The 27,007-nt window shown below is 51.5% G+C and overlaps 7 protein-coding genes across 7 annotated transcripts; 3 read left to right on the top strand and 4 right to left on the bottom strand.

Moving 5' to 3' along the window:
- Window positions 1-6,448: 6,448 nt before the first annotated feature.
- On the top strand, window positions 6,449-11,378 carry BJX68DRAFT_279597 (putative ubiquitin-specific protease UBP12; the record flags this gene model as incomplete). The annotated part of the gene is made up of 3 exons (XM_071048771.1): window positions 6,449-8,463; window positions 8,511-10,544; window positions 10,603-11,378. The coding sequence occupies exons 1-3, from the start codon at window positions 6,978-6,980 to the stop codon at window positions 11,376-11,378; spliced, it is 4,296 nt and encodes a 1,431-aa protein (XP_070902372.1). The 5' UTR covers window positions 6,449-6,977.
- Window positions 11,379-12,306: 928 nt separating this feature from the next.
- BJX68DRAFT_230159 (uncharacterized protein) lies at window positions 12,307-13,936 on the top strand. The gene has a single exon (XM_071039181.1). It carries the CDS (start codon window positions 12,469-12,471, stop codon window positions 13,642-13,644), a length of 1,176 nt encoding a protein of 391 aa, XP_070902373.1. The 5' UTR covers window positions 12,307-12,468; the 3' UTR covers window positions 13,645-13,936.
- Window positions 13,801-15,131, bottom strand: BJX68DRAFT_263711 (arabinan endo-1,5-alpha-L-arabinosidase; the record flags this gene model as incomplete). The annotated part of the gene is made up of 3 exons (XM_071044767.1): window positions 13,801-13,889; window positions 13,950-14,128; window positions 14,188-15,131. 3 exons carry the CDS (start codon window positions 15,129-15,131, stop codon window positions 13,801-13,803), a joined length of 1,212 nt encoding a protein of 403 aa, XP_070902374.1.
- Window positions 15,132-15,912: 781 nt separating this feature from the next.
- Window positions 15,913-18,466, bottom strand: BJX68DRAFT_230162 (PX and BAR domain-containing protein). The gene is made up of 6 exons (XM_071039182.1): window positions 18,168-18,466; window positions 17,850-18,118; window positions 17,535-17,801; window positions 16,473-17,483; window positions 16,313-16,426; window positions 15,913-16,266 (listed from the first exon to the last, which is right to left on the bottom strand). The coding sequence occupies exons 1-6, from the start codon at window positions 18,256-18,258 to the stop codon at window positions 16,171-16,173; spliced, it is 1,848 nt and encodes a 615-aa protein (XP_070902375.1). The 5' UTR covers window positions 18,259-18,466; the 3' UTR covers window positions 15,913-16,170.
- Window positions 18,467-18,570: 104 nt separating this feature from the next.
- BJX68DRAFT_203964 (uncharacterized protein) lies at window positions 18,571-19,767 on the bottom strand. Its single transcript, XM_071037612.1, has one exon. It carries the CDS (start codon window positions 19,534-19,536, stop codon window positions 18,607-18,609), a length of 930 nt encoding a protein of 309 aa, XP_070902376.1. The 5' UTR covers window positions 19,537-19,767; the 3' UTR covers window positions 18,571-18,606.
- Window positions 19,767-25,550, bottom strand: BJX68DRAFT_203967 (putative death-receptor fusion protein-domain-containing protein). The gene is made up of 10 exons (XM_071037613.1): window positions 25,293-25,550; window positions 24,261-25,225; window positions 23,245-24,211; window positions 22,955-23,194; window positions 22,677-22,905; window positions 22,303-22,613; window positions 21,736-22,253; window positions 21,549-21,689; window positions 20,872-21,494; window positions 19,767-20,822 (listed from the first exon to the last, which is right to left on the bottom strand). Exons 1-10 carry the CDS (start codon window positions 25,445-25,447, stop codon window positions 19,998-20,000), a joined length of 4,974 nt encoding a protein of 1,657 aa, XP_070902377.1. The 5' UTR covers window positions 25,448-25,550; the 3' UTR covers window positions 19,767-19,997.
- A 151-nt stretch (window positions 25,551-25,701) lies between these two features.
- BJX68DRAFT_230165 (protein transporter TIM23) lies at window positions 25,702-26,880 on the top strand. Its single transcript, XM_071039183.1, has 2 exons — window positions 25,702-26,409; window positions 26,464-26,880. Exons 1-2 carry the CDS (start codon window positions 25,819-25,821, stop codon window positions 26,485-26,487), a joined length of 615 nt encoding a protein of 204 aa, XP_070902378.1. The 5' UTR covers window positions 25,702-25,818; the 3' UTR covers window positions 26,488-26,880.
- Window positions 26,881-27,007: the final 127 nt, after the last annotated feature.

Raw genomic sequence — 27,007 nt, forward strand, 5'->3', positions numbered from 1 at the left:
GACCATCATCTCTATACTACAGTACTACTTGAGAACCGTGTCGACTCAAAATGCCTCACAGACTCGATTATGACACCTTCGCGGATCAAGAAGAAAATGTCCCTGAAACAAACCAGTCGTTGCCCCCAAGCTATGACGACGTCACCAACTCGTCGATTCATGCGTCCTCATCAGTGACCCGTGAACAGCGATATATTGACACATCTTGTAAGTCAAGCTCCATTCAAGATCCCTGCCTAGTCCAAAGTACCTCAGGATGCAGTAAGATTAGTCTTGGCTGACTGGCTGACTGGCCGGCACCCCTCTTCCTTTATCAGTGTGCGAGTGCCATATCTGTCTGTACCACTTGACGTTCTGGGGATGCGTCTTCGTCCTGCTATGCATTTTCGCGGTGGTGGAGTTGATCATGATCTTTCGGTTGTGCATTTGGCTTCAAGGATGGCCGGCGTCGAGGAGTCTGTGAGAGTATTGGAGGGGCTGTATGGGATTCTTTGATACTTGGATACTATAGGCATTGTCCTTAGACCAAACTGCACCTATAGCTGTGCGGATTGCCTCATTGCGCTCTGGGAGGGGATGCAACAGCCCTGATGGCTAAGCGAAGGTTGTGCCACACGCCAGTAATAAACTTTAGCAGTCGAAACCCCGCCACCCAAAAGAAGCTATGATGACCAGTTTGAGGCTATGAGTGGGAAATACACTCATCGATCTGGTCATGTACAAACAAGCTACGAGATTCCTTCCAGCCCCCAGGGCTATCCTGGGGACTCTGGTCCAGAATTTAAGGATATGAAATTGTATAGATTCTCCTAGCCAAGACTGCCAACGCACTCGTAATAGTAATTCTCAACAGGTCTGAGATCCCCAGCACCTAGAGCCATGCACGCCAAGCAAAATGCCAAGCAGAGGTACATTGCTAAGGACCATTATAATCCTGGCTCGCCTATTCCATTCCATATATCACCTCCCAAATCAATCTGCATATGCCGACTAATACTAAGACTGCCATGGCAGTCGCAAGCACACCAAATACAAACTTTGTATATTGTTCACTGCTTGGTAGGTTTCGTCTGATTCGTCCAATATCTAGAGAAATGGCTGTCGGAGGTCAGTGCAATTCAGCTTCGCGGTTGGTACTGTTGGGAGCGTAGCTGACCTGGCATACGGCAAGCTCTGCGGGTAGGCACGGTCGACGTTGCGGGAAGGGGAAGCTCGCTGCCTTGGACTAAGGCGCTATCAACTGGTATCGTTGGCGACGTTGGAGCGTAGGAGGACGAGGCCGAGGTGGAATAGTACCCGGGAGGTGGGATTTCCGACATTTCGGTGTCGTCTTGCTCTACCCTGTTGTATGTGGGTGTGGGAGGCATCGTGAGTAGCTTTTGACTTTGTTGGTTTGTAGTAGAGTAGATGAGACGTGATCGATGGTATCAGAAGTAGGTGTCTTGCAGCAGCGCGTAAACGGCAGAAGAAGCCGGGGGCAATCGCTCGCAGGGATTTTGAAGAACGAAAAAAGTCATTAAACTTCAGAATAACTTTGCCAGTGACTCACATGCTTCTACTACCTTCTACTAGTAGTAAGTTTGGTTCTGCTATTCAAGATCCAAAGAATCGAGGCTTATACTTGGGGCTTGAATGTATATACTAGGCTAGAAAAGTGTCCTAGAGTCTCGTTGCGTGGTTGTACATCACTGGGTTCAGTATCTTCATAGTAGTCAGAGGTGCTGTTTTCAACTATATTCTGTCTAAAACTGTTTCCGTCTTGATCCCAGGTACTCCTTATTCTCCCCGTCTACTACTACTGAGCACTATCCTGTCCATTACAAGAACAAACAAGCCCAGGTCCTCACCGATTCGGATATTTGGTTAGTGCACCTTCTATATGAAAGTGACGACGGCTCTAGTACTAATACAAAAGGAGTTGCTATAGTCTTGAGCTAAGAGAAGGTTGTAAGTAAGGATGTGCCACTCGCCAGTTCATGAATCTTTGCGAGTCCCGAGTCCCTAGTCTCTGCTCTGATTTTCTTCGATACTTTTAGAGTGAGAATGACGGCCAAGGAACAAATACAATTCGGCTCAGCTAGTTGCCCGTAATTTGACCCACTGGCGGTAAGCCCTAGTCACCAAAAATCTTATCCTGAAGCATATGACTTCTCTTCTTTTCAAAACTTTCCGCGAGCACCATCTGCCCTCTGCAGCAAAACTACCACATCTACTACCACAGAACAACTCAAGCCGAACAGCCGCTCACAGAGCCGCTTCAACGCACATGTAGCTGAGTGGAACAGCACCTGTAAGATCCAAACATGCCCAAATACGCACCTACCACGCCTCCACCTTAGCATCATCCTCGTATCCTAACCCCCAAACTTCTAGCTCGGTACTAGCCAATAGCGCCCTAACCATGTCATATAAAGTCTAGGGTCATGAGCATCTGGGCCCTGCAAGGCCGACTCAGGTTGTTTGCAAGCGCTATCATCTAGGTTAGCAAAGCTCCATACAATACTAATGCTCAAGCCAATGGCGCTAACCTCTATTCTTTTCTTTAGATATCATCGACATCAAACGTATAAGACAGGACCTCCCGAGCGGCGAAGAATACATGGCATTCTTATTCCTCGTGGTCTTAACAGCTTTCGCGGTCTTCTTTCTGGCCGTCACAGGCAGATTGACTTGGCCGGTGATATTTGAATGAAATAGATGAGCGAGAATCACGATGGTCCTACTGGTCTTACGTTTAGGTGGCGGTTTGCTTGGGCTGAATACGTTTAGGTGTTGGAGGCCGCAGGGACATGTTGAAGCACTGTTCTGACTGCATTAGTAGGATTGGCTATGGGTATCTCTTTTGTCTTTCTACGCTTTCTTTTCTTAGTCCATTAAATGGAGAACCCGTCAGAGTCATAGAAGTGCAGAAATTTCTATAGTAGAAATACTATTGTTACTGGGACCTTCGGGAGTCGAACGTGTTGTCTAAACTTTATATGGCTGATGAGAACCAAAATTCTCTCCACCTCGATTCCTTGCGCTTTTCTATTCCCACTTTCGACTGCTACTGAGCACTATCATACCCACTACCTGCAGTAGGATACTTCCACCTCATTTCCAGCCACTGCAAGAACAACGAATCCAGGCTCTCAAAATGGTCTCCAAACCCATGTACTTTCAAATCCTGACGAAGAGTTCCTCGAAGCTGGCGGATATGCGTCTCCAGGCTACAGCACCTCTACATCAGCAACGACCTACTCGTACCGCAGCTCACGTATCTCGCCTTCGCGTCGAGTCCCTGCTTGGGACCAGAAACGGAGCTCCCTCCTCCCGTGTCTACTCGAGATAGGCGCCTGAATCTATCAAGTAAGTCAAATACCTCATTCAGTGGTACTTATTCCCAGGAGACGGGACGAGAAAGTGTCACCCACGCTGACGCTCAAACGTTCTCTTATCCAGATGCCAGACAACGCCGCTTAGACCCCGACCAGGAACTCGCACTTCTCGTGTTGTTCGTGTCGTGTGCTGTGGTGGCTTTCATATTTTGTATCGCCCTCTTCTACGCTTGATCTACCCATGGATGATTGTGGTTGTGGAATGGAAGTATGAGATGGTGGCTGAAATAGACACGCGCGCTCGGGAGACAGTGTCGACAGTAGGTAGGATGGGCAGCAGAAATCGTGCTGATCCTCTTCTTTTCTTCGTCTCTGTTTCGATCTCAGATGTTTCTTGCTTGCTATGGATGCGTTCAGGCGTTAGAGGATTGATACAGCGGGTGTGCTCGATAGTTGTTCCTGGGCCGCTGGTTTAGAAATGACTTAGTCTGAGAATCTACGTTGCTTGTGACATCTTTGGTTTTCCATTCTCCCGGAAGGGTTGTCTCGACGGACTGAGGAGTAGAGGAGAGGAATCGATTGTGCGCAGCGCCATGGCGCGTGCCTGGGGGTTCTGGCCGTCAGCGATTTTTGGATCGCAATGATGGGCAGCAGAGCGAGGTCGGGTTTGGCCTCCGCATGGTGAACCAGATAGATATAAACCAGCTTCTTGACTTCGCGGTTTGCGCTCGCCCACGTTTTTCACAACTGCCAAAAAGCAAGGTAGGGAGGGTTCAGATCGGTACATCAGCTATATCATCTCAAAGTGAGAAGATGGGCTGCTCTAAATGCCCGTCTTGATTCCGCCCGTTAGGTTTCGTCCGGGTCGAGCAGGGAGTAACCTATCCGCCACTCGAGCTGTGTCTACTCGTCCACTCACCACTCACCTCACTTTGTGATTGACAGGAAACCAGCGGCACTTACCTCTCAGTGTTCCCGGAGCAGGCTCCGTTTTGGTACTCAGCTCGCTTTACACCATCCTCTCATCCTATCCCGAGATCGTTTTCTCATCTCACTTTGCCCAAGTCGTGATCTATCCTTACGTATCGTCACGATTACTCCTCAACTTTACCAACCGCGATACTCTCAGTGAGGGAGGGAGGGAATCCGATCGGTCTCGATCTTTCTGGTCCAGAACGCTTTCCTCACGCCTCTGGCGCAGAACACGATTCCTCACTCATCTCGCGCCGCGTCATCATCCTCTCCCTGTCTCTCAATTTTCCCAGCTCATAACGCCTTCCTCTCAGGCCTCTCACGCTGATCGATATCCCTCACTCCTCTCACTCAGCCTAATCATCTCAAGACCTTAGTCGGGGATTTCAATCGCTCTTTCGACTTCCAAATCCAGTCGAAGCCGCCTCCTTCTCAAGTTGATCACTCTCCCCTCACTCCTCCCACTCAGGCTCCGTCAACATCTCGAAGTCAAAAACCTCATGACCACCGACCCCGACCTCTCCCTCGCCACGGCCAAGGAGCTCTTCCTGGACAAATCTCGAAAGGCCATTCGCGAGCTTGTCAAAAGCGAGAGATACCAGCTACGGGCTCGGAGCCGAAGCATGGAACGCCTGCCGCAGTCGAGCTGGGAGGACAAGGACGACAGTGAGGACTACGACCCCGAGATAGAGAAGAAAAAGAGCCAGCGGAAGAGGAAACGAGCGATGTCAGATGATGGCGCGAGCTCCTCGGCGAAAAAGGTCGCGCTGAGTGAGGAGTATTTGTCCGCTCTGTCGGTCTCTTTAAGTCAGGAGGACGAGGGACAAGATCTCAACGCGCTGGCGGTTACTGGTTGTTCAGTGCACGCAGAAGATGATAGCACTGCCGAAGCTATGGATTTGGTGCCGCCCGCGTTGAAGAATGAGGGGAACGACGTGGGACGACAGAGCACACCTCCACCCCAGTCCGCATCTGAGAATATCGAAATCTCCACCCCGGCCGTTAATGCGAGAACGATAGAGGCAGACGGCGCCGCGAAACCCGAAACTGAGGAGGTGGAAGATGCAAGAGTCCCGAAAACACTGGAGATCTCGACCTCGTTTGTGCATCCCATCGTGTTTAACCATCTTCCCAACGAAGACGGGTCAGACCCGTGTCACTTTTGCAGTGACTTCGCCTACGGCATCGTGGGATTGGGCAAACGCACAGTTGAAGTGGTTGATCTCGGCGATGGTCGCTACGACGAAATCAGAAACGGCCACTCGCAAACCGGCCACCAGGCCACTCGAATGTGCAGCAACTGCGTTCATAGGCGCCTTCGCGTCGTCAAGTGTCTCAGCCATCAATTCGTCCCCATTCAGGGGCTCACCGCGGAGTCTTTTGACTTTAGAGCGGCGTACGACAGTTTGGTTCCGGGCATTATCGGCCAGAAGAGAAGTGCCAAAAATCCATGGTGCAGTCTTTGCCCGACCCCGGGTTTTTTCCAATGTCGGTGCGGGCTCATTCTCTGCGAGACGTGCGAGATCATGGCTCGAGTTTTCGATAGCGATCTGGGGAAGATAGTCGCGAGAATTGAGGCGGAGGCGGGGGGTTTGGAGGGGACTCGTGCAGATGTCGAATTCATCCTGCCGGGCAACCAGTTGGAAAAATAGTGAAAGGGAACGTTTGGATTTGACATTATTTGATGGGGAAAAGTGACATTTGCGATTGTTTTAGGATTGGTTAACACAGGAGACAAAGAATCTAGTAAAAAATAGCACTTGATCAAAGGAATTTGGATTTGCCCAGCTACATTCGATTCTCCAGTTAATAAGCGCCTGATTAAGCGGCTATATCCCTGCATAGGTACATTTTAAGCAAGCTGGCGCTTTACAAAGTGAGGCGTGAGAGAGGAATTCGATGAGGCTGTGAATGAAGCGGATGAGCAGTCAGTGAGGATGAATGGGGAGAAAGTCAATGTAGTGGCTGGCAACGAGGAAAAAAACACTAGGACGAGTCACTTTGTCAACCTTTGATTACCGCATCAAGTGGTGATCTGGTGGAGGAACAATGAGGCGTGCCAGGTGAAAGAAAGATCTTTGATGAGTGAGAAATTCCCCACCTCGCACCTAAACGAGCTCCGCCTTTTACGGCGTCGGAAATTCCAGTTTTCCCAGACTCTCGATTCTGTGCTTCGGTCTCAATTTTCCCTGACCTCACCTTTTCTTTTGTATTCTATTGGGGCATCTGACCGATTTTCTGCCAGTATCCGCCTGTCACCCTGCCTCGAAACATCCTTCCACCGTGTTACCCAGAGCTGCCACGAGACGTGGGCAGCTCATTTTCAAGACGTCGTCCACAAAGCGCCGCAAGGTAGCAGAGCCTCGCAGACCATCGGGTTTGTCGCTTGCCTCGCAGCCCGCAAGACGTCACTCGTCCACCTCGTCTCGCTCGCCTTCGACGGCCGCTCCTCCTCCTCGTCCTTCCTCTACCTCCGGCTCGAACCGCAGTCAGACCTCCGTCTCGCCCTCCCCGTCCTCTCGCTATATTCCCGCTCATCTACAGGACGACGTACTAGGAACCGCCCCGTCCTCCTCCGCTGCCGCCGCAGCAGCGCGCTTACCAACCCCAGACTCCCCCACAAGCACCGTTGATTATCCCGCGGCTGCTTGTGCTGGGCTCACCCTTGCCAGTGAACCTGCGACCGATATGTCCGGCTCGGAAAAGAGAGATGAAAGCGTCCCGCCGACCGGGCGCGAGGAGAGGTCAGCTTCGCCCAGTACGAAGCGGGCAGCGCCCGAGGCGGAGCAGGACGTCGAGATGAATCTGGGGTCGACCGACAAGGATGAGGAGCCAGCTGCTGCCGCTCACAGCCAACCCGATCCGATGGATACGACAGGCTCAGAGGAAGATTCCACGGGCAACGACGCCAACTCGTCATCCGACACCGCGTACCAGACGCCATCCAGCATGTCCACCTACACTGCCCCTGTGGCCGGTACACAGGAGAATACCAAGACCGAGCCCTCAGTCTCGCCCGACGAGCGCCCTTCCTACGATGACCAGGTCGCCAAAGTAATGTGTATGATGATGCAGCCGCTGAAGGAAGACCAGAAGGGATACGTTGTCTCCATGTCGTGGCTGAAGCGAGTTCTCGCCCGCAGCGCTACCCATGCGGACAAGGCCGATAAGAGTGCCGCGGAGGGGGAGGTCGGTCCGGTCGACAATTCCGACCTTGTCCTTGTCACCGACCCTATCAACACCGGCTTCAGGGATGAGCGCGACCAACCCTTTATCCCCCTACGCCCGGGCTTAGAGATGAGTGAAGACTTTGAGGTTGTGCCTGAAGAAGGCTGGGATCTCATCATGCAGTGGTACGGCCTAGCGGACCAGTCACCGGCCATCGTTCGCTACGCCCACAACACCAATGCCTCCGGCGATAGCGTAAATATCCAGTACGAAATCAACCCTCCTGTCTTTACTGTCCTCAAACTCGCCAACCCGTCGACGGGGGCTACTGCCAGTCAGGAGTCTCCTGCCAAGACCCTTGCCAGTCGGCATACCAACTACCAAAAATGGCTGCGAAAAGCAAAGCAGCTGGCTCGCATTGATAACTCGACCAGGGTTCGCGTTTGGAGAATCTTGGGCGGGTTGAACAGCACCACTGCGTCTGCCGCTATTACCCCGGCCGCGTCTCGCAGCGCCTCTCCTGCGCCATTCTCACCCCTTGTCTCCAACACTGGCCACAGTCTTTCTCTCGACGTCGACACCTTCCTTGCCCTTTCCGAGGGCTCCCAAAGGGAGCTGCTACCGGCCAAGGATCAAACAGCCAACCCCAACTATAATGGCAAGATGACAATCGATCTTGCAGGCTTAGGTGACAACAGCATTGTCGTTCTTGAAGAACGCGTCACCGGGCACGGTAGCGGTGTGGAATGGGTATCCGATCTTGCGACGAGCTCAAACCGTCTCGGTGTGCCGTCCGGCGCAAAGGCCAACCTACCCTCTAAACTTAAAACCAAGAGCCCGACGACGAGCGGTCGGTCGTCCCCCGTCCTCGAGCCTGTTCGGAGAGGGCGCAAGGACGGCAAGCCTCGCGGTAATACCGGTCTCAGCAACCTAGGAAACACTTGCTACATGAATTCTGCGTTGCAATGTGTTCGTAGCGTGGAGGAGCTGACCTACTATTTCCTGAGTGAGTAGACCTAACTTGTCAAAAGTAGCCGTTACTAATTTGTACAGACGATGTGTACAAGAAGGATCTGAACCCGAGCAATCCGCTGGCCCACAATGGTGATGTTGCCAAAGCGTACGCGCAATTACTGCGCACGATGTTTGATGAGAATGGCCAGTCGTCATTTGCACCGAGACAGCTGAAGCACACCATCGGCCGCTATGGACCAGCCTTCTCCGGCTACGGACAGCAGGATTCCCAGGAGTTCCTCCTGTTCCTTCTCGATGGTTTGCAAGAGGACTTGAACAGGATCCAGAAGAAGCCGTACATTGAGAAGCCAGATTCTACGGATGAAATGGTGCACGACAAGGAAGCGCTGCATGAGTTTGCCGATAAATGCTGGGACATCTACAAAGCTCGCAATGATTCAGTCATTACGGACCTGTTCGCTGGTATGTACAAGTCGACTCTTGTCTGCCCGGTCTGCGAAAAAGTCAGCATCATTTTCGACCCCTTTAACAATCTGACCCTGCAACTTCCGATCGAGAACTTATGGAGCAAGTCAATATTCTACTTCCCTCTCAACAAGAAGCCCATCATTATCGATGTTGAGATCGACAAGCACTCCAGCGTCAAGGCGCTCAAACAGCTGATCGCCAAGAAAGTTGACACCGATCCCCAGCGACTGATTATGTCTGAAATCTACAAATGCAAGTTCTATAAGATGTTCGACAACACAGCTTCAATTGCCGACTGCCAGATTGGCGAGGGTGATGAAATCGGCATTTACGAGGTCGAGTCAGTGCCAACAAACTATAATCCCGACAAGGTGACCAAGAGCTACTTCTCTTACAGCCGATCAAGTTATGAAGAGGTCCCGAAGTTTGACTCGCCCAAGTCTGACAAGATGATTATTTCCGTCTTTCACCGACAGGAGCGGCCTCGGAATGGCGGCTTCCGCTCGAACTACCAGTTCTTCGGAGTGCCGTCGTATATCATCATCAACCGAGACGAGGCCACAAACTATGACAGTATCTTGCGCAAGGTTCTTCAACAGGCTGCAAACATGACAACCAGGGACTTCCTTAACGAAGAGGTGCCGGGAGAAACCTCGGCGGAGGATTCAGATACCGTCATCATGAATGAAGACGATGCAGAGTCGGCCGACTCGAAGATCAAGACCACGTCTGTCGATGGTGAAGAAGGCATGGTAGATGTTTCTATGCGCGATGTTTCCGATGAAACGGATGCCCCGCAAGATTCTACCCGCGCCGCTCGCCTCGAGAGTTCTATTCCTGCCAGACTCCACACCCTCTTCGAGATCAAATATGCAAAGACCAACGAAGCTGTTCCTCTTGGCTTCTCCTCGGTAGACGAAAATAAAGACTACCCGAAAATGACGTCGCGGATCAAGTCCAAGGTTATTGCAAAGAAGCAAGTCGAATCAGAAGAAGCCACCAGCGAGGATGAAAGCTCAACAGACGAACTCGACATGTTCGCTGAGAAACGCACAAGAACGCCTAAGCCCGAGCATCAGGGACCTCTTATCTGCCCTGGTGAGGCCATCGTGCTGGATTGGAACGCGGAAGCGAACGATGCGCTCTTTGGCGGCGACCACAAGGATACCGATGGCGTGCGTGGCGCTCCTACGTGGACACAAATCGATCGGCTGCCAGATCCTGAGCTGGCTAACCGGCGTCAGCTGCGACAGAAGCGGAAAAAGCGAGGTATCACACTGTACGAGTGTTTGGATGAATTCAACAAAGAAGAGATCCTGTCTGAAAATGACGCATGGTACTGCCCCCGCTGTAAAGAACATCGCCGTGCTAGCAAGAAATTCGAGCTGTGGAAAACGCCAGATATTCTCGTCATGCATCTGAAGAGGTTCAGCGCGAGCCGTGGGTTTAGGGACAAGCTCGATGTCATGGTCGACTTCCCCACCGAGGGATTGGATCTGACGGGTCGAGTGGAGGCACCAGAAGAAGGGAAGAGCCTGATATATGATCTTTTTGCGGTGGACAACCACTACGGCGGTCTCGGAGGCGGCCATTACACTGCGTATGCAAAGAACTTCATGACTGGCTTGTGGAACGAATATAACGGTATGTTATTAACTCTGTGAGAGGGACGTGCGCAAGGATTAATGAATTGCCGATCTAGATTCGAGTGTGTCACGGCCGATCGACCCTCAGAGCGTTGTTACATCCTCGGCGTATCTGCTGTTCTACCGCCGTCGCTCTGACCGCCCATTGGGAGGAAAGATCCTGGAGGAGATCACCGAGTCATCGACGAGGCCGGGCAGTGAAACAGACTCTCACGGGGAATCTCGCGGCCCGTCTCCGTCGGGGGAAGGCCGGCGCCTCGGCGGCTCCTCCCGCAATGGGTCGTCGAGCGCCTTAGCCGGAGTCGGAGCAGCTCACCAGTCGGGAGATGGTGGTTTGCGAATCGGAACACAACTGAAGAGCAGCAATGAGGACAGCCCGCCGGAATACTCCAACAGCCCCTCGTACGGGGAAACAAGCTTCGGCAGGACCAACAACGGCCGACTCGAAGGTATGAACTATGATCTCGCGGACGACTACGGCAGCAGCGCTTCCAACCCGTTTCGCTCCACAACCCCGCCCTCCTGGTCGTTTGCTCGAGCCTCGGATACTCATGGCCTTTCACAGATGATGACAGCAGAGCTCCCGGGGGGGACCCTCTCTGACGATGACTTTGACGACAACGCGAGCAACAAGGCCGTCGGCGGCGGCGACATGAGCGACTCCGATTACCGCATGGCTTCTCTCATCGACAGCCCAATCCACGGACCCGTCGCCTACCCAGGGACTCCCATGGAGTCGACCATCGCGGACCTGCCACCGCTGGATGACGACGACGAAGAACTCCCCGTGGTCGAGCTGCACGTAGGCGAGGAGGAACGACTATCGGACTAGATCTTTTTTCTTCTCTTTTCTTCTTTGACCGCTGATATGAACATTTTGGATGTGAAAACGAATTCTTAGACAGGACCTGCATGACAGTCGAGGATGACAGGTATTACGGTTGCATTTTCTTTTCTCTTTTTCTTCTCTTTCTGTTTCCCTGCATCGTCCGGATCTAGATGGCTTCCCGCTGTCCTTGTAGTTTTTTTTTCCCCCCTTACTTTTTCCCTATGTTGCTGGTGGAAGGTACATTTTTCTCCTTTTCTCCCCGATCAAAAAGCTTTCTGGCAACTTTCTAGAGCAGAATGTGTTGCCTTATGTGTTTACGTTGATGGGTGCCCGTTGGCACGAGGTGATGAGGTGATGAGGCGTGTTTGTGCTGCGCTTGTGTATAGGAGAGTCTAGAGTAATAGATCTCTGGCTGGTCTTGACTGATTTCTATACTGAGAGCTCCACAGTAATGGCGTCTCTAGAATTCAATGGGCAATGTGATGTGCTGATTCAACTTTATTGCAAAGATATACGTATTCTTTCGCATTTACATGGACACTCAATCGGCGTCAAAACTTCTCAAGTCTATCATAGTCGTCGGCCCCAACTCTTCATGATTCAGGCGGGGATTCCTTGCTTGAGACCCAGGTTCAATATATTGACCTCCCTTCCCCTCATTATCCTTTCCCCACCTTCAGAATATTCCATCCCACCAACATCACGACCTCCTCTTGGTATTTATGGCAGCGAGTCGGCTTTATAGTTCTGGATACTAGAAATGTTCCCAGGCGCCAGCGGGGCAGGAAAAGAGAAGAAAAAGGAAAAAGAAAAAGAAAAAAAAAAAGCAATGGACGTTATCAAAATATCTTGTTTTTCTGCTACTAAAATAAATACTGCTCCTATCTCCCAGCCCTGCTCTCGTGCGCGTACATATAGTTGGATATATGGACCCCGCCGAGCCGACGCACCATGAGACAACCGCGCCTTCTGATTAGTCAATCGCATCTACATTAACTAGGTCCGATGTAACCCAGATTTTCAATTGACTCACAACCTTGGGAAACACACTTTAAAGGCTGAATTACACATATAGAAGAGAAAAAAAAAAAACATGACCGTCGCGTTGAGGGAGGAAAAAGAAGATATGTACACTCACACACACCCCTACACAACCCTCCTCGCGCATCTCCACGCGCACCTGCCGCTCTCGGGACCACTCTACCGGCGGATCCAGTATCAGGTCTCGCACCTTTCGCCCACGGCTCGTGTTTTGGCTTCGTTTGAGGAATCTGAGCTGTCGCAGGAAATAGAGACACGGCCATGGCTCGCTGCCTACGTGGATATCCCCCGGGGCCCCGATACGCAGATCTGGCTGTATTCCAGTATCGAGTCGGAGTCTGGGGATTCTGAGTCTGGGGCGCCTGCCACAGCAACAACGCACTCACGAGAAATTGTCAAGGCGCACCTTCTGTCGCTCTTCACACATATCCAAAGAGATCTTGTCCCGGACTACATCTCATCCCTACCGACAACCCTCAAGGCCCCAACTCCAGTCGTGGTAGACGAGGGCGTCCCCAAAATCCCGGCTCATAAACCAACATCCTACTTACTAGGAGCAGTCCACACGACCCTTGAGGCACTGATCATCGAACTCCGCAACGAGGGTAAATTAACCATCCATCGCGGCGCAGGCGTTCATTATGTGAAGTACTGTTTCTCGAGCAAGACATTCGATACCGTCTCCCTCGAGGACATCAACACCGACACCACCACGACGGAAGACAGTAGCAGCTCCGGGTACAGATTCCACGACTCCACGGGCAAGCCCGGAATCCAGGGACACCACATCGACCTCGTGAAGAGCCGGACAAATATCCCGCGGAGTCGCGAAGCGTTGTTGGCTATGGGTGGTGTTGCACTCTATCATTCCTCGCAACCTGTTTCTTCCTCTGAGACGGAAAAGGAGATGCCAATAGGCTGGGCCTTCCTGGGCTTCGACGGGAGTCTGTGCAGTCTACATGTTGAGCCTGAGCATCGGGGGCGTGGACTCGCCGGCGTTGTGGGCAGGGAGGTTATGAAGAGGGGGGTTGAGGTTTTTGAACCTACCGATTCCTCTGGTCCGAGGTCTGGAGGGGGTTTGGCGGGTAGGGGTGGAGAAGAGTGGTTCTTTGCAGATGTGGCTGTGGAAAATGCTGCTAGCCGAAGGGTTATGGAGAAGATGGGGGGTGTGGCGCGGTGGAGGGTTGCGTGGATGGTTGTTGAGGTTGAGAACCTGGAAAAGCAATGATAGAGATGGGGAGTAGGATAGATATAAACAAAATAGAAGTTGAAGCGTTCGGGACTGGTTGGTTAGTCCATGTCTATATACATATCCTGTCTTGTCTATATCTATGATATCTAGATGTCTATATGGATTAGATGTACGGGGATTCGAGTATAGCTGCTAGACAGCAACAGGCCACCCATCCACGTATTCCAGCCTGTTATATCCAAGTCTAGCTTCCCAGAAGTCGTAGCTGATGGATGTGTTTACTAGTCCGTAGTTAGCTTAACACTCTATACACAAGATAAGGAAAAGATGAGGCCACTCACAGTAATGATAGTAGAGGATATCTCCGAGTCCGTCCGACAAGATGCCCTGGCCACCTGGTGCAAATACGTCGCCATTCGAAGCGTACACTGTCTCTCCACCACCGTCGATAAGGTCCTTGCCTTGCTTATCGACGAACGGCCCCTGGGCACTTGTGGATCGGCCAACCTTGATGCGATACCTGTAGAGCAAAAGTTAGCCGAAGTTGACAATATTATAGTCAGCGGGTGCACTGCGTACTCTTTCCCGTTCGTCCTCATCCTCTCATCCTTGAATTCACAACACCGCCCCCAACTGAACCAGAGATAATACCACCCACCATGATACGAGAGAAAGCTCCCCTCAATTGGGTGCCCTCCCGTCGGATCACCACAGATACTATTTGCATTCTTCCTCGCTGGGAAAATCGCCCCGGGCTCGGCAGCAAGATGCCTCGCATCCATATCCTCCGCGACAGAAATCAAGTCACTACCCAGCTTAACCTCCCAGATGCCCGTCCAGAAACTCCCAAAGGTCAAATACACGCTCCCGTCGGTATCGACAAAGATGCTCGGATCAATCGTATTAGACTGGTTGAGCGGAAATTGGTCCGCGCCTGCCCCTGTCCCAGACTGGATGAGGAGTCCGTGGTCTGTCCAGGCGCCTGGACCGGGCGAGTCCGAGGAGGCGACGCCGACTGCGCTGTCGCGGCAGCCGGCGTTGCTAACAGCGTAATAGCAGTAGAAGCGGCCGTTGATTTGGATTGTTGACGGCGCCCAGGGGGCTTTGCGGTCGCCCTTCGGGATTATGCTGTCGGCAGGCAGGAGGCTGCCGAGTTCGGTCCAGGGGCCATCGAGTGTAGGCGATTGGTGGATCAGCATTCGTGGTCCGACGCTGTAGCTGTAGAATGAGGCTGTTGAGGCATCGTATATTATGCTTGGGTCGTGGATGTGCAGGTCAGTGCCGTGGGCTGGGGCGTAGACTGCTGCTGCCCCTGCGCCAGTTGTTGCTGTTTTCAAGGCTGTTGGAGCTGATTGCAACGTAGTGGACGACGATGAAGGAGGAACAGCTGTACTCGAAGACGCAGGATATGGTGACTCTCCACGAAAAGCATTTGTATCATTGATGACCCCGAAGCGATATGGTGTCGCCCGTGTCGAGCAAGCCAGCGAGAAGAGTGCCAGAACAAGAAGTACAACAGCCATCTTGACAAGCCGACGCAGCGTTGAGCGACGAATCCGTATTCCAAGAACAGATATCCTTGTGTTTGCTCTTGGTATATGGGACGAGGGCAACGCCAGCCATGAGGACACCAACCAGGGCCGCGCAGCTGCCCCGGCTAATAAACCCGCATCAGCGTCATCGAGGATGCCGCGCTCGTCCATCCTGCTTGCTTGCGATAATCACCTGGCGTTCACCCTGGGTAGAAGGCCGCGGGCTCCATTATTGTTTCCGGGTCGGTTCCTGGTTCCTGCTTGACTCGTTCCTGTCCTTTGACGTCGAATGAGCGTTCGCCTTGAGTGATCCGCGAACTGCTCAAATCATTGTTTTCGAGCGTCTGGGTTAAGCTAATGACAACATGATCGTCGAGAAAACGTCAATGGAGAAAGGAAGAATGTGAGGGGGTTGAAAATGCGTTTGGTTCGGGAATCAAAGATTTTCGCCGGATGCGGGATTTGGCAATCAATTGATGGAGAGTGGAGCAGTGGGCTGCTGTGTTTACTACTATTGCTAGGTAGACGTTGCGTGGTTTGTATAGAATGAGTATTTACGAAGTGAAAAGAAAGTTGAAGAGGAAAAGGACAGTTGCTCAATGATCTTCAGTGCCGGCGCCGGCTGCAGAAATGGCGCCTGCAAGCGCTGGAATGTCGCCTTGTCGATCCAGTCGCGAGGCAAAGGCCGTTGATCCACTATTTATTGAATGTTTACAATTAGGCTGAAACATATTAAGCAATGCTGTCGAAAATATGCTTGAATCAAACATCCATGGATCAACGCTGAACAACCTCCTTGCTTCGTCGTCTCGAAAATTCGCGATCAACGGCGATTTATCAGCTACAGGACTTTCATCTTTCAGTTCGGTTTGTGGCACATCACGCGAAACGTCATCAAATAGAGATACAGTGCTCATATCATAAATTATCTGGTGTCTAGACCATAGTCTTGGATACATGATAGCGCGCAACATATTGAGAAACAGATCGATCCACCAACGCCCGTGTTCGGAATCAGGATTGAATGCAACTACCGAGCAACGATTTTGTCCACTTCGTCTTTGGCTTCCGTCCATGTCTCCAGGTTTTTGCGCGCCCAGTCGAGATGGCACCGCGCGTACGCGACCTGATTTCGTTAATTCAGCACACAGCTGTTTCCAAGGTGAACATACCATGTACCGCCGGAGATCCGCCTCCTTGTCCTTCTGGAACCGTTTCAGGTCCTGCAAGACACCTGCGCTTGCATCCTTGACGTCCTTCTCAGATACACCCAACGCTTGCTCAAGCTGTAGTTGATTAGCATCATACTTGAAAATAAGGTTTGCGACCTACCTGGACCAAGCTTTCCTTCGTCTTGCCGATGTGGTCCCGCCGTGTCCGCTCGGGATCGACGTCCACGAATCCATGGACCGCGTGGCTGATGCGACCGAAAATCTTGTTGGTGACAAAGTTTCCACTAGACGTCTTGCGGTGTGTTGGCGACGTCTGCCCGGACTCGGGATACCGCTGCGCCGGAGGTTCGGCATGCGTAGGGGGAAAGTCGGAGTCAAATGACGCGGAATCTTCGCTTGGTCTTGACTCTCCTTCAGTTCCACCCTGACTGCTAGTTACTGACGACGTCGACAGAGATCGACCGGGCTTTGTCGCAGTTTGCGGCGAGGTGCGGTTGAGGTACTGTTCGATACGCTTCGCCTCCATTTCGCTTCGTTCAAGAGACTCCAAGAGCGACTTCTTTTTCGCCAACTCATCCCGTGTCATGTCCTCCTGCACTCGTTTGAGTACCCGGTATCGCAGAACGCTGCGGACGACGCTTGCAAATTGAGCGCTCTCTCGCATCGGCTCCGCAAAGTGGGCACTTAGGGCAGCAGATAATTCCTCTGTCTCAATATAGGACGTATCGGCCGCCTGTCCGACCCGCTCGATAGCAGTAGCGACGGTCGGAGATTGCTCAGATAGCGAGAAACCGTTATACCGCGCCCCGAGCTCCATCAGATCTGCAGAGAGTGCCGATAGATGTGAAAGCGTGCGGCGGTTCACCTTTTCCATGTTCCCTTGTAGCAGCAGCTCCAGTTCCCGGGTCGAAGCCTCAAAGTTGATAAAATATGGATCCAGGTCTTTCTCGCTCAGTTTCCGCGACTCCGGGGGAAAGCGGCCAAGAATCTCCGGGCCAGGTGTATCCGTAGTTGGTGAAGTAGCCGTTCCGGGTGAGTTCTTCAACTTTGCAGACGTAGATGGAATCGGTAGCCAAGCGTGCGCGGGTGTAGGGTTGGCCGGGTCAAGAGGGGGCGCTTTGAGGTTGTTCTTTGGGATCGAGGATACGGGGTGGGAATGCAGAACCTCATTCTAACGACAAGTCAGTTTACCATACTCTTAACTCAACACTGTGTAACATACCCAGCTGACATTAGGATCCAGGAACCTCCACCAGACCCCGTCCTCACGGACTTCCTTCATTCTCCGGCATCGATTCAAAAACACCGCGAGCATCCGTTTTCGGAGCTCGATAATACCCGTGTCTTCTTTAGCCTTTGTCGGTTTCGCGGCATAGTCGGCCATTGAGTGCTTTTCGGGAATCGGCGGAATGATGAGGGTTGGATGAAGGTTAACAAGCGTCTGTCGCAGCGACGCGAATTCCGAGTACCGCCGCCGAACCTCTAAATCCTACGCCATATTAACCAATGCATACTCAATAACCTAACAGACACATACTCCAGTTCTAATGGTGTATACGATGAAGCTACCACCTCCCTCGTGGTTCTTCCCGGCGTCGGTGATAAGGATCGGCATCTCCGGGTTCTCATAGAGCAGTTGCTCTATGCGACTATCGTACACACTTTTGCGAGTGTATCCGGCACCGGCCTGCTGAGGATTATATTCGGCCGCGTCATCGTCGCTCGCTTCTTGTGGCTGCGAGTAGTCTGTATCGGGGTTGGAGGATTGGCTGGAAGGTGGAGGGGGATAATCGGTATTGTAGAGAGCTGCATCTGTCAGACCACTATTCGTCAACTGAAACCAGTATACCCTTACGAGGACTAAGACTCGTCGTGTGGAGCGATTCTGACAGCCGGGCCTCGCTGTCAAATGCGCCGTACGGGTTGTTATCTTCATCGTTCCACATGGTTAAGGTGCAGGCTGGTCAGGCAGCCTTGATCTCAGGAACACGGAGCTGCGGGAGTGGGCATTCACAACAAGCAGAACATGAATTCCAGAAAATTATGAGAGCAAAATCTATGAAGATGCAAAGGCACAAAAGAAGGTCGCCAGTCAGTTGGCAGGAGAACAGGAGGTTGCATGAAGCTCCCGAGTCAATTGCAGCTCGGCGTCAATCGTCACTTGCCCCGGTCAGCCTCACCGCCCGCACACCCGCGGGGAACAGAGCCACAACGTCACTTGCCAAGACAAGCACCTTCCCTTTTATCATCAACTTTGTATCACTATCTAGTGCCTGGATACCCTTGACCAACGCTCACCAGCCGCCTTCAGGGGCTGGTGCTGCTTCGCTCTCTTGCGCCGTCACATTAGCTGCCTGCCATCCCGAGTTTCCTCCTTGATCGTTGTTATTATTTTCGTTGTTATTCGCCCGATCTTCGGCACTCCATCCGCCCCCATTGTTGTCGTTCTGCCCATCATTGTTATTGTCGTTATTTCCACCGTCAGGCTGCCATGAATCCCTATTGTTGTTGTCCTGCTGCTGATCATCATTGTTGCCCCATTCTCCCTGGTTGTCTTGACCTTGGTCGTTGTTATCGTTGTTGTTTCCCTCGTTACTCCAACCCTGGTTATCCTGCTGCCCTCCAGAATCATGGGCATCGTTTCCTCCCCCATTCTGGTTATCACCCCATTCATCATTGGCAGTCTGGCCACCATCATTTCCCCCGTTATTGTTATCCTGCCCCCACTCATTTTGGCTCTCCTGAGGCTGCTGTCCCCATTCGTTATCCGCCTCTTGAGGCCTTGGAGACCCAGCCCTAGAGCCTTTCTTCACAGACCCCTTTGTAGACCGTGCACCTCCATCTTTCTTCCCTTTCTGACTGTGCTTGTCACTCCCTCCCTGTCTCTTCTTACTCATCGCTCTCCTGATTTCCTCCACATCGGCCGGCGAAAGCATCCTCCGTCTCCCCGGAGACCTCCCCCGGCTTCGAGCTCGGCTCCTAGCGCGGCTTCTCGCGCGGCTTTCCCGTCTCGCCTGTCTTTCCTGCTGAACAATACGTTCCTGGTTTGCGGCTGCAACAGTTGCGGCGGCGGCTTCTCTCATGCGTCGCTTCTGGGACTGCGCTCGTAGCACGACGATCTCGCGTCGCATGTTTACCCGGAGACGTAGGATGTACAGCCATAGAAGGCCAGCTGTGCCGAGGGCGACAACGAGGACGATTGCGATTATGCCGTTCTCGTGCATGTTGATGATCTAAACATGGTGATATTGTCAGCAAACTGGAGGAAGATGTAAGAGAAAGCTAGAGGATCAGGTGTTATGGGTGTAAGGTGCGGGCTCACTTCTTGCTTGATTGGCTCTGTATAGCAGATGGTTGGGGAGATCAATAGGTTGGAGACGTAGATGTTCAGTAGAGCATATTGAGGAGGATGCTCTTCGGGCGTTCGAGTCCCTGCCATGGCTGGTCTATCGAGAGTCTGGTCAGAGTGGAATGGGTAGGCTTGGTAGGTTGTGTTGTGTTGGTCATGAGAAGAAGCAGCTGATTCAATCTTGGAAGTGAATGAGCAAATATTGTTTGAGAGAGCTAGCTTCACCCAGCTGGTGAATCGGTGAATCTACCAATCCTCCTACTGATAACACCGAGGGTGAAGACAATGATTTCTACCAAAACCAGCTCTAAACTTTTATCTATACCTCTATTCGATCTATGAGGCCTCCAACGCAGACTGAATCCTCGACACCAAATCATCGTGAAGCAGGGCTTTCTTCCCACGCGCCAACAGTGTCTGCAGTTGCTCTCTAAGAACAGCCCGTCTACCACCCAGCATATTCAACGCCTTGAACTCTCTCGAAACCAGCACACCAGCAAGGCTAATCAGCTGCACGCCAAGTGTGTAGGCCTCCGCCTTCGCAATCCAGCCGATCATGCCATCCTCTCCGTCCTGTCTCCCCAGAATCTCCGAGAAACATGCCAATCCTTCAGAAACCCAGGTGAAAGTCTCGCTAAGTAGACCCTCCGCAAAGGCGTCTTTATTCAACCGCATCAGGACCACCGACCAGACATCAACCTCGCGGACCTCCTCGATAAACAGGTTCTGCTTCTCCTCCTCGAACAGAACCGTCCGCTCCTTTCTCAGCTCAGCTACGGTCGTCGAGACAGTACGTAGAGACCTCTCGCTGTTCTCGTCACTGATTCGAGGTTCCTGGCCGAGGATATACCGGACAGCCCGAGTGGAGAGGGCGCGGGAATCGGCGTAGTTGTCTGCAAGGAAGGTCGCGAAGAGCTCGCTTGCGTTTAACGGTGATAGTGTCACAGCCCTGTCGGGGGATACGGAAGAGTAGGAGAGAATGTGCGAGGCAGTTGAGGCGGCAATATCGCGGATCTCCTCGTCGTCGTCATTTAGGAGATCGTACAGGATCAGATATGTCTCGAGCAAGACTCCGTCTACACGTGGTTGACGATCTGGTTGGCGGAGGGCTTGTGCGAAGGCAGCAATGGATTTGGAAGCGGCGTAGCGTGTAGTGAATTCCTTGGTCTTGTTAGTGTATTTCTTCTCCATGATCTCAAAGTGTGCTTACTGTTTCTTCTCTCAGTGCGAAGCGAAGTCGAGTTGCCCACTCCTGAATATCTGTTTCTGGGAGCCGGGATTGAGAGGTAGACTTCAGAGCGAGAAGGCAACCTTCGAGTTGCAAATCTGCATCGGCTCTATCTCTGTTGTATCCCTTTGTCGTCGAGACAATCTTTATTTGTGCAGCTAGTTCTTCCAAAGACTGACTCAATGTCTGGGGATCTGAGAGTCTAGACGCTAGATTATCCTCTAGGTTCCCGGCGAAATTGGAAATGGCAGGCGTCTTAACCTCAAGGGGGAGTTTTCCAACAATGACAGAGCTGTAGAGTGCGTTCAATGTTTGGCTGTAGGCCTCTTTAGACCCAAAGGTTTCATGTAACCTCTCCAGAATCCATTGGCAAGCGTTGGGGTCCAGGGTTGCCACCTCGTAGATGAGAAGTTGTAGTCCAGTTGTTACACCACTCACAAGTATCCTCAGAACAGTGACCCAGGCAAGCTGTCTACGCCAGAGAGAGAATGCTCGAGTGGTGCTCAAGGTAGCCCAAGATGAGTCACTCGAATCAAATGCAAAAGCTAGAGTATCCAAAATATCGTAGGTAGCGAAGATGTGATCCATGAGCGGGATCATGTCACCTGTTCATGGATCTTATTAGCCGGGTAACTCATTCTGAAAAGCAATAAACCTACGTTCAGCTCCAGATTCGACGCTCCTCTCAACAGCATCGCTGAGCATCTCCAGCAGAGTCGTCGTTACGAAGGGGCTTCTAGCGACTGGATATGATGCCGCGAAAATCTCCTTGATAACGGTATTAACCCTCTCAATATGGTCTATGCAATGTTAGTAGTAAAGGGTGGTCTTTGGGCGGATACATACCGTTCCAGAAGGCCGAAGGCGTGAACGCAAACCTACGGAGTGCGTACCTGACGCACACAGATTCCCCATGTAGGTAGTTCTGGGTTTCGGCGTCGCGAGCATTGAGCAACTTCCGAATGTCCTCGAGGATATTCGTTCGATCCAACAGCGAGGCATAGACTCGTGCCGCGTGCTCACGAATACCCCAAACGGGGCTCTTGAGGTGCTCCCTTATCAAGCCGAGCAACATGGCATCATCTTGAGCTTCCGAAGCATTTGGAATCTTCTCCGCAATCAGCTCCAAGGCTGGGAATACCCGCTCAGTAATGATAGCTGATTCCTGTTGCTCGGAATTATGTGTATCCTTCGACGGAGACAGAAGGCGAGACAGCAGTTGGACCAGGCCGGGATATTTCTGGAATGAGATTCTAGCACCCGGCTCTGATCCAGACTCGCCACCGAATCTTTGGAAATCATTTCGGCACATACGGTTCATGAGTGCGCGGAAGAGCATCAGGCCAGCGTTTCGCAGAGCCCAGCTGAATAAATTAGCAACGCAATCCTGTGTCAACCTAAAGCGTGACTTACATTGGTGAGCCCATCCGTTCTGCTGAGAGGTTCAACGCCGGCATGATGAAACTCTCCGTATGGGGACCGAGCCTAGCATTGTTGTAGACCTCTCGAAGACAGTTCATCGCGTGAACCTGAGGTAATTCAACGGTTTGGCTGCGTACGTCAAGCTGCGCGGGTAGGTGAGCCACATCTTGAAGCTCGCGAACCACTTGCTGAAATAATGGTCCACCGGGATTGGACAACAAGATTCCTGCGATCAACGCCGGCAGACCAGCTGATCGGCGGGTGAGTTTTGACGCTGTTTCAAATATGATTTTCTTCGCTTCCTGAATGCATACGAGACTAGATTAGGTTGCACATCCCGTCTTAACTCATATTATTAGACGCACCTGGTACCATAGTAAGGGTAGAGCTGAAATTTCAGGGTTACTTGACTGGCCGCATCGCTGGCTGCAAGTCGAGAATGTCTGGGCCACTGTCGAGAAAGCTCCTCGGTGGCGCAGCTCGGCGAGCTGAGTGAAGCTGCTCTTTCCGATTTTTGCATAATCATCTCTCGTCAAGCCACCGGGGCCTTCGGGTCCGTAAGTCTCGTTGAACAATGTAGCGTGCAAAAGAAGACTGGCTATATTAGAACCGAACACTGGTGAGTACAGAGGAGAGTATTTACCTGGACTCTCGAAGCGCACGCCAGGAATAAGAGAGGATATCTTTCGGACCAACTTCAAGGTCCTCGATATCTTCTGCCGCATGTCCTTCTGGGGAGTCAATACAAAGCTGAGGCTTAACTTCGACCCAGACCCGATCACAAATGAACGAGATTCTGTCGTGGATTGATCTCCAGTTCTCAGAACCCGGGGAGCTTTCGCAAGCAACGAGCGTGTAGAAGTTCGGTGAAGAGACAATATACCTGCCACTTAGTTAGTAAAATATATAACAACAGATACCACGGGTTTGTACCGAAGGGCGCAAAGATAGCCGTGAAGAGGCGCATCACGCAAAGCTGAGTTGAAAAGCCCTTCTGGAGATAAGAGCTTATCCTCCAGCTTTTGCAATATCGTTCCAACGACGCCCATCCTAGTATCCCACCAATTGGTCTCACCTGGTTCTCGCGAATCTGCCGTGAAGAAAATCACAGAGTACAGGCGAGCAACTGTATCAGCATGATCAGCTCTACTGGTATTGCTTGCCAGTTGCCCTGCTTTATCGAGGGCAGTCAGCAGCTCTGGTTTCTCTGTAGTCCGGCCGACTCCACCAAAGAGCACAGCTTTTGGAAATAGTTTCAGCAGGTGTAAGGCTGTTGAACGCACTTCATCGAAGGGGTCTAATAGAAGATCCACCAGCAGTCTCTCAAGCCTGGGGCTGAAGATCTCTAGGTGGAACTTCCACTTAATATCGCGGTGTTCAGGCTTATTGGACACAGCACCGCTATAGCGCTCATCAATACCAGACTCAAGAAGGAGTAGAATGGTCTTTAGAGCCATGCTATGCCGATGATAAGAGGCGGTTGGTCGTAGGTCTGCCGCTAGAAATACCATATAGTCCTTCATGCAGGCCTCGGTTTCGTTATCGTCCCTTTCGAAGATCGGCACCAGCTTCTTATTTGCAGTCTTGTATGTGACTGGGTTCTCTTTGTTTGCAAGAACGCCACCTTTCAGGCGGATTAGCAACCCGCGGACTAGGCTTAGAATTTCTCCTCTTGAGCCAGGATCGGATTCCGCATGTAAAGATGGCAGGCTTTTGATTATCACCCGTATGGCACCTGATGAGAGGGGCTTTGTGGTGGATGGAGCCATTATCAGCAAAGAAAGGGCGGCCATCTTGATATTGAAATCCTGATGGAAGAGGAATTGGCCAATGAATTCGCTTTTCAAAACTAGCACGCTACTATCCTGAGCGCTGCCAGCTGGCGATCTGGAGAAATAATCTAATATGAATTAGAAGTTGTGCAGGCGCTTGTAGTCGTGCAGACTTACGATCTTCGTGGACCAAACCAATCTTCTTTGCTAGTTGCAAGGACGCAAATAATAAAGTTAGTTCAGCCGATGAAGAGCTGCTCGTGTCGCCGGCCAGAAGACTGTTTAGCGGCAACGTATCGAGGAAATGGCGAAAACCACCTGTGCTGACCTCGAATAAACGTTGGAGTATAGAGTGAGTCAACTTGTCTAAGATTTCGAGGTTTTGTAGGAGGAAATGCTTGACCGGTCTCACCCAGACTAATGTAAGACTCTTTTCATCCTCAGTGGGCGGAGGAGCAGAGCCTGCTGGTTGCTGGAGCTTCCGGAAGAAGATTGTCATAACCTCGCCCACAGATGCGGCCAACTCAAACGCCTTTGTTCGGTTGAGAAGGCCTAGGAGTAAAATCTCGACCGATGTCTCCTTGAAATATGCGTCGGAACCTGCCGTGTTAGAGGACCGGTGCAGGTATTTGGGGATATCTATGGAGGAGACCCGGCATTCTTCTTGCAACACAATGGACCACTTGTCTGAATTCTGCAAAAGCCAGTCCCCAACCAGTGAGGTCAGCTCAACAGCATGGATCGCATTTTTGCGTATCAACGTTTCCAATGCAATAATGGAAGCCTTGAGCCTGGTCCTAGGTTCCCCAAGTATAATACTTGGAAGCACAGCGTTCACAAACGCCTTCCTAGACGCATCATTTTCTGGCGCCTCGCGGGATTTGGCGAGAATCACTGCCAATGACTCTAAAACTTGCTTCATAGGCCTGGGCTTGACATCTTTAAAGCGGGTCAAGAAATTGTCAAATATCAAGACCAATGTCTCCTGTGATCGAGCAAGTTGGCGAACATCTTGAGACTTTGAGACGAAAGCTGCGTCAATGAAGGCGCTCAGCGCATTACACGCAGCTGTGGTATGACTATGGGAGATTGATGCTGACCCAAACGTCTGCAACAGAGAAGTGAACACTCTCTTCGCTTTTCTGTAGACATAGTCAGAGTCACTTCTATGGGATCTAGCAGAGAACTAATACTAGGATGCAGCCTTACTCAACATCATCACACGTATGTGTAAATTTCACTAGAGGGCCTTTTGCGATTTTTTCCAAAGTATCCTCGGGCAACAATTGTATATTTTGGGAAATCTCCTGCATGTCCATGGGCATCTTGTCGCCCTGGGCGCTGCGTAAGGGTTCGGAGGCCATGGTTTATTCATGCAACATCTCTGTATGATATGGAATGATCAATGCGACCAACTCGATCAGAAATCAGTGCTTTCTGTTGCCCAATCCCCGCCATCAAATCATCCGAGCCTTTTGCCTCTTGTGGATTTTCTGAGCGACCCCACCGAGAGGGGATTAGCGCCGGACTAACATTCCTCCGCGTACCCGGCCAGCCGGCTGATCACGGGACTGAAGTTTTTATCCTGATTTCTCAGATTTCGACACCAAAGCGAACTCGGAGGCGACCTCAAACTACACCAGTGTCCGGCGGCAACCTAGTGAAGCTATTCTCATCCTGTTTTCCCTTTTTTCTATTCGACCCTGTATTTTTTATACCATTAATTTACATCAAAATGTCCATCTGGGACTCATTCAGTGGCCGCAAGCAGAACAAAGGCGCGGATGCCTTTGACTCTGCCGCGCCAGATGCTACCTCATTCCTCTCCGAAGTTGCCATCGCCGATCCCTCCAGACTTCATCCGTTAGCCGGCCTAAATCAAGAGACGCTTGACTACCTTACACTCGAAGACACCTCCCTCGATCAGCTTCCCGGTTCGCAATCTATCCTGCCGTCTCGAGGATGGTCAGACGACCTTTGCTATGGAGTCGGAACGACCTATCTTGCAGCTCTGACAATCGGAGGAGCCTGGGGGTTGGCAGAAGGGCTTCAACGAACACCAGCGAATGCGCCTCCTAAGATTCGTCTGAACGGCGTGTTGAACTCAATCACCCGGAGAGGGCCTTTCCTCGGAAACTCCGCAGGCGTGGTGGCTATGGTATATAACGGTATTAATTCTTTCGCTGGATATGCGCGAGGGAAGCATGACGCGGCCAACAGCATTGCTGCTGGTGCTATCAGTGGAATGGTTTTCAAGAGTACTCGAGGTCTCAAGCCCATGTTGATCTCCGGTGGAATTGTGGCCGGAATTGCAGGAACATGGAGTGTAAGTCGAAATGTCCTAGTCTTTCTTGTTGGTTTCTTGCTAAGAGTACTATAGGTTGCGAAGAAGGCCCTCTTCTAAACAGATGCATCTATGGTGTTCAATTTCGACCAACCTATACTCGTCCACAATTATCCAAAACCCTACACTCATGATCTGTCTCGGTCGAGCGAGGAGTTGCTGCTTTAATTTATACTTTCATATACTCTGTATTAGAACGACTGCGTTACCTTTTCTCAACTCTCCTCTGGCGCTTGGGCATTCCTTTATTCAGCATTGTCCATTGTTCTGGGAACGGGCATGGTAATGGGTTTTGAAATTTTCTTGTACATATACCAGTTTCCTGCGTTGTGGTTCTTGCTGGCGAAAACTGTTGCAGGTTCCAGTCCGTTTACCAAGCGCGTTTAATGTTGTCAGGAGCCACCGAATGAAAACCACTAAAGTTACTGATGATAACTCGTACTTGAACGCCAGGCTGACTGCGCGTACTGACCCGCCTCTCTTCACGGATTATCGGGTTTCAAGTATTCGGGGTCTCTCATGAAGATCCTCAAGGCCAAGGAATACCGCAGGCGGCCTCGGGTTTCCTTCCCCAGTAAGC

The sequence above is a fragment of the Aspergillus pseudodeflectus genome (genome assembly GCF_044049435.1).
Source record: "Aspergillus pseudodeflectus strain CBS 756.74 chromosome Unknown BJX68scaffold_8, whole genome shotgun sequence".
NCBI classification, from domain to species: Eukaryota; Fungi; Ascomycota; class Eurotiomycetes; order Eurotiales; family Aspergillaceae; genus Aspergillus; species Aspergillus pseudodeflectus.